This window comes from Cryptococcus neoformans, chromosome 7, assembly GCF_000149245.1.
Source record: "Cryptococcus neoformans var. grubii H99 chromosome 7, complete sequence".
Classification (NCBI taxonomy): Eukaryota; Fungi; Basidiomycota; class Tremellomycetes; order Tremellales; family Cryptococcaceae; genus Cryptococcus; species Cryptococcus neoformans.
This window is the reverse complement of record NC_026751.1, coordinates 145,479-155,931: the sequence shown is the minus strand read 5'-3', so window position 1 is coordinate 155,931 and position 10,453 is coordinate 145,479. Positions and strand designations below refer to the sequence as shown.

Below are 10,453 nucleotides of genomic sequence, written 5' to 3'. Positions count from 1 at the left end.
GGATTGCTACCGTTTTTTAATTCGAAAACATCCTCTGTGGCCGCGCAAGCCGAAAAACGAAATAATCGTCATGGGCCGATTCACTCGATTAGTTAGTTATTTTCGGGGCGTGTTTAGGACTGAAGTTAGTTGGGATCTGGTGGGGGAGAATGGATGGATGGACGGATGGATGGAGGTTAGTCATCAGAGAAGCGAAAAGGAGTGAACGGAAGTTTCCAGAGTAAGCTTATTAGGATCTAGGGGTCCGAAGGAGCTTGTAGCGTAGATACATACAAAAGCACGGAGATGTTTGAGAGTTGGGAGATCCCCAACCAAGAGCGAGATGGATGATGATCTTGTATAGCTATTCTACTCATCTTCATACATCTCGTCCAAGTCTATGAGCCGATCTCAGGTCCATCCCTCCAAACGTATCGATATTCCGTCCGACAGTGCCCTCCCGCACGACACTTGGCAACATCGCCGTCCCCCATAATTCATGGATGGACCCAGCAACATATAGGGAGGTTTTGGAAAGCGGTATCAAACGTCTTCTCATTGAACCTTTTCGACTTTCCAGCAACAACAACCATTTCTAGGCATATGGGGAACGTTTCAGACCTCGTTTGGGGATAAGCACATCCTTGGGCCCATTTCGCAGTGTTCGTTAGGATTGACCGCTTTTGGCCCTCCCCTCTCTACGCTCCGCCTCCACTCTTCCGACTTTCTCCGTCAATCCCCTTAGCCCTTTCAACGCAAGCCCTCGTATATGTTGATGATAATATCTTCTCGCATGAACATTAGGTCCTCAAGCTGGGCACTTAGCTTCCAGATGATTAAGCGCCTCGGGGTTTCGAGAGGTTGGGGATGATTGAAGGGGGGGTGGGTCTGGCTATCGGACTGTACGCACCCAGCTGTATGGCCAGATGCACCCACCTATAACCCCCCTGACTTTCCTTAATCTCCCGAACACCCCGATCATTTGGATCACTACAGCTGAATGACAAATGGCTTGCCCTAGCACCGTGGCTCTCAACCTTGACACGATCCCTGCATTTGTAGAGGAAGTGAGAGGTTATGTCATTCTGTTAGAGGACGAGACGTAGATTCAGGGGGATGCCTGACGCTGTCGTAGATGCCCTTTGTTCGACAGAATTTGGAGTCTTGCTATTCCCCCCGATCACCCTCTGGCGAAAACAAATCAGTGGGATATTGGTGTAACATACAGATCAGACAAAAATATTTCTGTTCCTGTTCCCTCCTGTGGATACAGGCCCTTCGGGCATACACATCTATCCAAGTCTCACAAATGGACGCCGGCACGACCCGCTTCTCCTTGTAAAACAGAACATTCACCTAGCGGGCCAAACTCTCTCAGCACCGGAACACATCGCCTATGCCAAGTCGGTCAAGAACCATCTCACCTTCCATGAATTGGTTAGTCCTCTATCCAAAGACTTTTGGGAGTATCAGCGTTAAGATGTTTGTGAACGTCAAAAGTTTGCCTGCTTGGATGAGTGAACTTGGTTTAACTCTCATTCAAAGAGAAGGAACCACCTGGGGGTGCGAGACTCGTGTATCCTACGTTATGTCGACTACGACCTCAAGGTCTACTCCCCTGGCGACCGTGGTGTCCGTGAACACGGCGACGACACCCGCCCAAGATGAGGCTGGCAGATTTTTGTCTCGAGTAAGGGCGCTGGTTGCCTCATGAAAATGGTGAAGAACATGAAGAATAACGTCTCCTTACGAGTCAGGGAGTCGCAGCGTTCCCAGACCTCTATAACACCCAGTTTAGGATCTGAGCCTTTGGGGTCTACAGACCCCACAAGAAATCCTACGACTTTGCGTACAGACAATCGGGTCGTCAGAGCATCTTCTCAAACACCATCAACACCATGTTCCGAGGATTGTTGGAGGGGTATTCCAACCGTTAGTACGAATCCTGTCGACAGGTAGGCTAATGGGTCGGAGTGCGGCCGGATATGCCAGAGGGGGGATCTTTAGGTATGTACAAGACCGTCAGCATTGAGCTGGTGAAAGCAAGGACGCAAGTTGATGAATTAGAGGAACGAAAGAAGAAGTAGTTAGGAGGTTCGTTCGTTGTGCGATGAAGAATGGGCGCTGAGCGATAGGAAGTTGGATCGGAGGCAAGGCGGAAGTATTTGTAAAAGTGATAAGAGTCCATAAACACAAGCTACGGTATACGTACATGGCCTTTCCTTTTTTCCTCTTCGAACTTTTGCCCCATTCTGGTCCCACCCCTTGAAATTCAGGGACAAATGGGATGGTTCATGTCAGTGAACAGCCCGCAGACCATAATCATAACCGTCGTGAACCTACAGGGACCTACTCACGAGAATGATGGCGGCCCAGCAACAGCCTCACTGACTTTCATATTCGGGCATTGGAAGCATTGTGCTTCGCTGTGAATTCATTAATAGCCTAACCCAGCCAAACACAACTCCTTTCAGAAAAACTTAGCGATACATCAAGGATAATAAGACACTACTATAAGGGTAACACTATTACCGACTAGTACTACGAGAGAAAGAGATAACGCTAATCATGCTTGTATTGTCCATTTGTTCAAACACATGGCGGTATTGCAGAAAAGAATTAAGTAGGATAGCTGATGAAATTTGATGTGACAGTCCGTTCGTTTGACAAGAGAAAAAAAATTGTATCTTGAATTTTCCCTAATGCAAGGCCTTCGCAATTGGATTCTTGTGGCACCATCTGGCCTACAACCACGAATCCTTCCCCCCTCTGGCGACTAACGCTGTCCATGACGAACTGCTTACTTGTTTTTTTCCTGCTTAATGCAGAGACTGGAGACAGTTGACAGGCACTACACCCTTCTTGTGCTCCTCATCCTCACAGAGGGACCAACCATCGTCATAAACCTCGTGAAGATAGAGCTTTTGCTCAGGGGTGACGGCTAAAACAAGGACATAGATCATCAGCCACTGTGCTAAATCGCCTCTTGTATGCACTGGGGTTAACAAATCGTCGGAAAGGGACTTACGGAGTTCATCCTCAAGAGAACGGACAAAGCCAACCTTGACGCTGACCCAAGTACCGGCGGTGACGCCTCGAGGGCCTGCGGCAGCAGCTGCGGCTCCTGACCCCGCCACTGCCCCAGTAGCAGCTCCTACACCGGCTGCACCTGAGGCACCGCCAACACCCGCCATACTCTGCTGAGGCTCAGCTTGGAAAGGACCCTGAACTTGAGCTGGAGCTTGAGCTCGAGGTTGGGCTGGAGGAAGATCAGGGACCAAAGATACGGGTTGGAAACTGTTACGGTAAGAGTATTGAGGGTTGTGTCGCTCCGCGTAAGACAAGGGCTGTGTCCTTTCGGCAGCAGGGGGAGCAACGGCAAAGTCATTGGTCGCGTATGAAACGTGCTGAGGGCTGTTGTTTGCGTCGGCCATGGCAAAGGATTCAGAAGGAGGATCGTACTAAACAGAAGGCAAGATGGTGAGAACGGTTTACAAAGAGTGAGGCAGTGGGAAAGACTTACACGGGGCTTTTCGTAAGTCTCAATGTTCTCCATACCGGCGGGGGTACCCCAGTCGAATACGGAACTCCTCCTCTTGGCTCGCTCCGCTCGAGACTTCTTCCTGATACCCGCAGTGATCAATAAAGCAACCAAGACGATACCCGCAATACAGCCAATGACGATGCCGGCGATCTATAACAGTTGTCAATATATCGCGCGTGATCGAGGGAGTCATGTACTCACGGCACCACCACTCAAGCTAGAGCTGCTTCCGTTGCCATTGACATTAGCAGCAGCGACAGTCGAGGTTGCCGTAGCGCTAGAGCTGGCCGAGCTAGCAGTGGTGCTGGGTACAATGCTTGAAGTTGAGGAAGTAGTAGATGAATGAGTGGACGAATGAGTGGACGAATGAGTCGATGTGTTCCTGGTTCTGGTTAACCTGGAAGAAGTAGTGCTTGTCGCAGACCTTGAGCTCGTCGTGGAAGTACGAGTAGAAGTGGTGGTGCGGCTAGATGTCCTTGCAGAGCTGCTAGAGGATGAAGACGAGGAAGACGACGAAGATGTACGGCCTATAAAATATTAACATTAAGCCTTATTGATTTACAGCGTTTTAACACCCACTGCTAGTGACGGGAGTGGCTCGATTCTGAGTGGCAGAAGAAGTCGTGCTTGTCGTCCTTGCACTGGAAGACAGGGTAGACGTAGCTACTCGAGTGCTAGAGGACGTTATCGACGTCGTGGTACTAGTACGCTCGCGGTCGGCCATGGTATCTGAATCGTCGATAGTATCGGCGTCGGCGCCAACGTCTGATCCACCAAAGACATCGTCCAATATTCCGGACATAGGGGAAGAAATGCGAGCGGAAGGTGCGAAAAGAGTTGGGATGATTGAGATGGGAAAAGTAACATGAGCGGAATTGGTGGGAAGAGAACACACGATCAGCAACCAGTAACACTTGCATCGCATCTCGTGGACGCTTCGATAATTAGACAAACTTACCTCAAGGAGTCAATTGAGGATAAAGGATGTCTTTTCAAGAGACAGAGACCGGCTCAAAGGACAGTCAAAGATGGGTATGATACGCGCAGGCGGTGCTAACCACGTAGCTTTTTTGCAGGCGAACGGATGGGAACAGCGGAAGAGCTAAGAGAAGACCGAGTACAGAAGATAATAAGACAAGAAGCAAGGGAGGAGGGGCGGAGGTGTTGGTAGGGATGTGGGGACGACGGACGACGATTGGAGATGCAGATGCTCCTGATAAGATGGATCAGTGACAAGAAACAAGAAACGAAAAACGAGAAACAACCGTTTCAGCCACTGAGTCAGGGATCCCGCGGAGAAACACCTCGGATTCTTTCCTGCTTTCTTTAGGGCCACTTCCGCCTCCCTGAAGTCCATTACGTGTCCGTTTTTCCCACGGCCAGTGACCCACCGGGGGGGGGATCCGATACACGTCATGACTTTTTAAGGATCTTTCCAAGCCACATATCGATAAACGGCCGGCAGAAGTTTCGAACACTGACTGGCGATCATGGTCGCCGTATCTTGAGTAGAGCGCATGTAGTTCTGTGACAGCTGATGGTCGGCAAAAGTGGTGAACGATGGATGGTGCTTGGGGAAAATTAAAAAAAAAAAGACTGGCACTGATCGTTGGAACATGTCTGACGCGCTCACTGTGCGCGCTGCTGTGCATGGCGCATTGCTTATGGCGTCCTGCGAGTAAAAAATAAATGAGAAGTGCTACAGCACCGTTGCATTCTTCCTACTATCTGCAATAAAGCGAGTCTCACCGCCACCCAACCCATCCAGCCCACCGTGGTCTCTTCCCATCCCAATCCCCCATAGCATCCTCGCCCAATCGAACGATCGTCCATGGACCACTCGAGTCTTGCAACCAGCTGTCCAGAAACGTGGTCATCTATAACAAGGAATTAGATTTAAAAAGGGGGAAGAAAGATCAGACGTCAGATATTCCTTGTATACTGATATTTATCTGCGTGAAATGAGACTGACTCACAACGTCCGCACTGCGCAACTCTACTACCACCCAGACCATCGTCCGTCCACCGATAGGACAATACCGAGCGAAGGTATCGACAAGAGGGGGTACGAGCGCTTCGTTGTAGATACAATCCACTGCAAGCACAAGATCGTACTCTTCATGGTTTCTTTCCGGCTCAGGGCGGGAGTTTCGTTTCTTGCCATCTTCAGACACTTGCACCCAATCAATCTCTTCCAGTTCCACCGACTTTTGCAAAGAACCGAGAGTGTTGACTTTACCATTGCCGATGGTCAAACCGTTCAGCTCGATATTCCGCTGAACGAGCTTGAGATTCTCCAACCTATCGGATGCGGTGTATTGTCCGCATATCCTACTCAATAGAACGGCCAGCAGACCTGTACCACATCCGAGCTCTAGTATGCGGCTCGACTTTAGCAATGACGGGTCCAATAGAGGAGTAATCTCGGCGGATGGGTGGTAATACTGAGATAGGATGTGGCGAGCCAAATAGAGCGAGCTTCGCCAGAGAACACTACCTTCATTTGGTAGATTCATAGTCAATTAACAAGTCTACAATCCTGAAAGTAACTCACCTGTATCACCTTTACGCCCCTTCAAAGCTGTCAGATCCTGCTGTAGCCGGACTTCGACACTTTGCACCTCTTTGTTCTTCTCAATCCCCTTCTTCTTCCCCCTCTTCCCTCTCGACCTCGCATCTTTCCGCTGATGATAAGAATCAACTTCTTCTACTGATTTTGTTGACGCAATTGTAAGATCAAGTTGCAATTCAAGGACAGATTGAGTCAAATCGAGATACCCGAGTCCTTCAGAGCTTTTACTGATGTCTTGTTTATCCGTGTTGTCGGACATGGTTGCGAGGTACATGTAGATTTCCATCACCTTACAAATCCAAGTATTTTGATCAGCGCCAGATATGCTTCGCCCAATATCAATGGGAGACTCACGTCCTCATCCGCATCTGTGACGAGAACAGAGTCAGAGGGAAAGTGGAAGAGTCCATTGGGACATTGGGGAACTTTCGGACTTGGGGAACGTGAAGAAGAGACCATCCTGTTTAAATACTATTCCAATGTGGTCATGGTGGCGTTGTTTGGGAAGAGGAGAGTTCGGGATGGTGAGAAGAGAGATCGAAACCTCGGAAGAAATGAAATCGTTGGAAAATCATGACTGCGATGTTTCGTCGTTATCATCGAAGTTCGACGGAATTTCAGGCACCAGACAACAATCGAAGCACTGGTCGTCGGTTTCGTTCTGCGCCCGTCATAATACATAAGTTATACATATCACGGATCACTTGTAATAAAGGACATATTTCCTCTCTCCAAGCCATATCATGCTACCGCCGCCATCTTCCAAACAGGGCAGCTACGTCTATCCTAGCCGTGCTCGGCGGGGATCATCACCGTCAGCGCCCAAACGTATAGCCTCCTTCCGATCAGTAGCGGAGAATGCTCTCGGACTAGAACCAGAGGATGATGATGAAGAACAAGAGCTGAGAGATGAGCTGGGTGTGGATGATGATGTTGCTTTGGCGGAAGAGCAGAGGGAAAGGGGTTTAGAGGAGACGCTGGAAACTCTGGGGTTTGGTACGTTTGGGTTGTTTGAGGAAAAAGGTGTGATTGACCTGTCGTAGGTGCTTATCACTGGAGACTACTTGTGAGAGATCTCATATATTAGAAAGATGCAATACTGAATTGATTGTAGGCTCTATGCGGGTTCGGCTGGATGAGTGACAACTCGGCATTGCAATGCATTGGTACGGTTACAGTACCGCCAGTCGTCCAAGAGCTCATAAACGTGCGATCTAGCTGTGATATTACCAAGAGTACAAGTACATTTCAATCTCTCATCGAAAGTAGTCGGCCTTCTATCGGCCTCAACCATGGCCGGAGTAAGTTCTTCCCTGGACAGCCAGAGGTAGAAGATTAGCTAATGTTGTTGAACGTACAGATGATGATCGGTGCTGTCGGCTGGGGAGTTGTGTCTGATCTACTAGGTCGAACAATGCCCTTCAATGCCACTTTGTTTCTCACAGGAGTCTTCGGTATTGGTGCCAGTTTCAGTCCCAGTTTTACGATACTCTGCTGTTGGATGTTCTGTCTCGGTAGCGCAGTAGGGTAAAAGATTTCTCTATTCTGACTGGCCGAGCTCACACACTTGTCATAGCGGCTCTATGCCGACAGACGGCACGCTGTTCCTCGAAAATCTACCATATAGTAAACAGTATCTCCTCACTTTGCTTTCCGTTTTCTTCTCCTTTGGCGCTGTTCTTTCTTCCGTGATCAGTCTCGTGTTCTTGCCCGGTGCAAGCTGCGGAACCTATGATGGCTGTGGTATCGACGAACATGAGAATGACGGATGGCGAAGAGTGTTATTTGTTTTGGGGCTTTTTGTGAGTTCACCACAATATCACACTTTGCTTGACGACGGCGCTGACATTGATCGCAAGAACCTCGTATGTGCTCTCGCACGATGGTTTCTTTTCAAACTTCAAGAATCTCCCCGATACCTCGTCTCAAACGGGCGAGAACGAGAGGCTATCGTCGCCTTACAAACCATTGCCGATTTCAATGACCACACAATCAACATTCAGCGTGCGGACGTACAGAGCCGAGAGTGCTCTGCCGTTGAACCTAGTACGAGGCGCAGCTCATTTGCTTCCCCATCCAGAGACGAAGACGGCGTTTCTTACGGAGGTGTGGAGAGCGATACTGAGAGAAAAATGAAGAGTCAGCCTGTGCCAAAAGGATCATCCTTTTATAAAGAGGACGAGGATGATGTGTTTGAACGATCATTCATTCAGACTGAGGGACTTGAAGAAGAAAGGGAAGGGCTGATGGAGGGCGAGTCAGTGGATAACGATGGCGTTGACGCCGATATGAGCAATAGATCAAATGATCGGCTAAAGACTCAAGTCAATGGATGGAAAAAAACACCTGTAGTCTGGTGGAAAAGCTGGATAGCTCAAATGGCCAAGCTATTCGTACCCCAATGGAGAAGGACAGTCATCTTGATGTGGATCATCTGGGGGTCAATGTCGTACGGTGAGTGACTCTGAGCCATGATATCCCTCTTCTGCTAATTGCACATTCTCACAGCGTACACTATGTTCAATGTGTGGCTGCCGGCTGTCTTGGAAAGTCGGGCGAAAGGCCACGGCGATGCAGCTATCAAAGAAGCCCTCGGTGACTTTGTTCTCTACTCTCGTACGTTTTTCTATCAGCGTACTACGCATATTGCGGAGCTAATCCAAATGATCGACAGTGGCCGGATGTCCGGGTTCAGTTGTAAGTGCTTTACCCAGGCTTACAGCCCCGACGGAGCTGATTTTTCTCTCTTAGGTCGGTGCGTGGATGGTTCAAACTCGACTAGGCCGACGGAAATCCCTAGCTATATGTACACTGTGCACTGGTCTCTCGACTTTTGCGTTCATCCGCGTAGAACAAAAGTGGGCTGTGGTCATTAGCTCGATGGTTATTTCCGCCGCTGCTACTGCTATGTATGCCGTCCTTTGTGAGTTGAGAGGGTGTTCCGCATAAAACATCGGCTGATACAGGCGGGACGTAGATGGTATGACGCCGGAAACTTTTGGTACTTCTATAAGAGGAACAGCATGCGGCACATCAGCGGCTCTTAGTCGACTGTACGTCCTTGCGTTCTCTTGCTCCAAATGAGAATTACTGACAACCCTCATGTAGCACTGGCGTCATCGCCCCAGTTTCAGCAGGATTCCTCTTAACAATAACCCCTTCCCTTCCGGTGTTCACCTCTGCAGCGATATTCTGCATGACTGCGGCTTGTAGTATGGCTTTGCCGTTCGAAAGAGTTAGGGGCGCGGGGAGAGGGAACAGGATGATGCATTGATTCCGGTCCTCAATTTCCACTCTTGACTGGTAGCCGCGGAGCAAGGAGCTCGCTTGATCATCGGGAGATACGGCATCGGTTATTCTGTAGCATAGAGTGGCAAATTGTAGAGAAGTAATACACCTGCTTTGTATTACGTACATGTAGTTTTCAAGAGACGTGTGACTCTCATCAATCTGGAACATTATTATCACAGGAATTCATTAAAACCGCTTTGAATGAGATGGCCACAATGAAGTTTTTCTGAGGGGTTCAATCAACACAGCCAACACCATATAGTATATTCTTTAGTGCAGTGCTTACTATACGACGCCGGCGGTATGATGAAGTATGACACATATGCATTTGGGCTCACGGGTTCACAATGTGGAACTTAATTAATATACTACTGGTGGTACTGCCAGGTGACTGGCGAATCTCCTCCGTGGTTGCTCACTCGTTTATTCTTCGGGTGTCTGGCACATGATGATAAGAATCAGGATAAGAAGACCGAGCTTTTCCACTGAGTGCATCCAATTTATAGCCTGCAATAACCGGCCCCGTGGCCCTTCTTGATGACATCCTTCATACGTATCGAGCATAAGCAAGAAATTTGGTCGTCAGCCAAATCAAGCATGAATCGACGACGATGGATAAATAATGATTGACGGCCCAGCGGCCGCATTCCCCACCAGATCGCTGAGTGCATGAAACGAAGGACTGTGCAAAGCAATGGTCGTACTACAATGGATTCTTTTAGACTATTACGATAGATCCTTTTAGATCCTCTAAAGACGATTATTATGGTAGTGTGGGTATATTTTATTAGCATGTTGTAGCAAGGAAGGCAATTATTATTATAGTAGCGGCAACAGTCATCGCCCCGCGATTACTCATCATGTGATCACCATCGACGGTGAGCAATTAATAACTCAGCTGTGCGCACTCCTCTTTGGGGTATACGACAGCTCGGGTTGCGGGCTTATCTCAGCACACCGCCACTATTGTGCTGTAGATACAAGTAGTTGTGGCAATACGGCGTAGAAGGACGGGAAAGAAGATGATGATAGGTGATAGCTGGGTCGGGGAGGTGGAGTAAATTTGG

General features: G+C 48.8%; 4 protein-coding genes and 2 non-coding genes; 3 read left to right on the top strand and 3 right to left on the bottom strand.

The window, feature by feature from the left end:
- Positions 1-271: 271 nt before the first annotated feature.
- Positions 272-2,176, bottom strand: CNAG_12618. Its single transcript, XR_001045926.1, has 3 exons — positions 1,537-2,176; positions 1,404-1,484; positions 272-1,335 (listed from the first exon to the last, which is right to left on the bottom strand). It is a non-coding gene; the product is annotated as a hypothetical RNA (non-coding RNA).
- CNAG_07124 (hypothetical protein) lies at positions 865-2,066 on the top strand. The gene is made up of 2 exons (XM_012194888.1): positions 865-1,669; positions 1,705-2,066. Exons 1-2 carry the CDS (start codon positions 1,376-1,378, stop codon positions 1,936-1,938), a joined length of 528 nt encoding a protein of 175 aa, XP_012050278.1. The 5' UTR covers positions 865-1,375; the 3' UTR covers positions 1,939-2,066.
- Positions 2,177-2,389: 213 nt separating the features above from the next.
- On the bottom strand, positions 2,390-4,744 carry CNAG_07659 (hypothetical protein). XM_012194887.1 has 6 exons: positions 4,482-4,744; positions 4,103-4,288; positions 3,725-4,050; positions 3,503-3,673; positions 3,008-3,440; positions 2,390-2,920 (listed from the first exon to the last, which is right to left on the bottom strand). Exons 2-6 carry the CDS (start codon positions 4,245-4,247, stop codon positions 2,799-2,801), a joined length of 1,197 nt encoding a protein of 398 aa, XP_012050277.1. The 5' UTR covers positions 4,248-4,288; positions 4,482-4,744; the 3' UTR covers positions 2,390-2,798.
- Positions 4,745-5,196: 452 nt separating this feature from the next.
- On the bottom strand, positions 5,197-6,677 carry CNAG_06570 (hypothetical protein). XM_012195317.1 has 4 exons: positions 6,450-6,677; positions 6,078-6,384; positions 5,500-6,020; positions 5,197-5,400 (listed from the first exon to the last, which is right to left on the bottom strand). Exons 1-4 carry the CDS (start codon positions 6,552-6,554, stop codon positions 5,269-5,271), a joined length of 1,065 nt encoding a protein of 354 aa, XP_012050707.1. The 5' UTR covers positions 6,555-6,677; the 3' UTR covers positions 5,197-5,268.
- Positions 5,262-6,092, top strand: CNAG_12617. The gene has a single exon (XR_001045925.1). It is a non-coding gene; the product is annotated as a hypothetical RNA (non-coding RNA).
- Positions 6,678-6,710: 33 nt separating the features above from the next.
- CNAG_06569 (membrane transporter) lies at positions 6,711-9,663 on the top strand. XM_012194886.1 has 12 exons: positions 6,711-7,091; positions 7,139-7,161; positions 7,210-7,261; positions 7,314-7,396; positions 7,456-7,622; positions 7,672-7,897; positions 7,955-8,549; positions 8,604-8,711; positions 8,770-8,792; positions 8,847-9,018; positions 9,073-9,148; positions 9,204-9,663. Exons 1-12 carry the CDS (start codon positions 6,839-6,841, stop codon positions 9,367-9,369), a joined length of 1,944 nt encoding a protein of 647 aa, XP_012050276.1. The 5' UTR covers positions 6,711-6,838; the 3' UTR covers positions 9,370-9,663.
- The last annotated feature ends 790 nt before the right edge of the window (positions 9,664-10,453 follow it).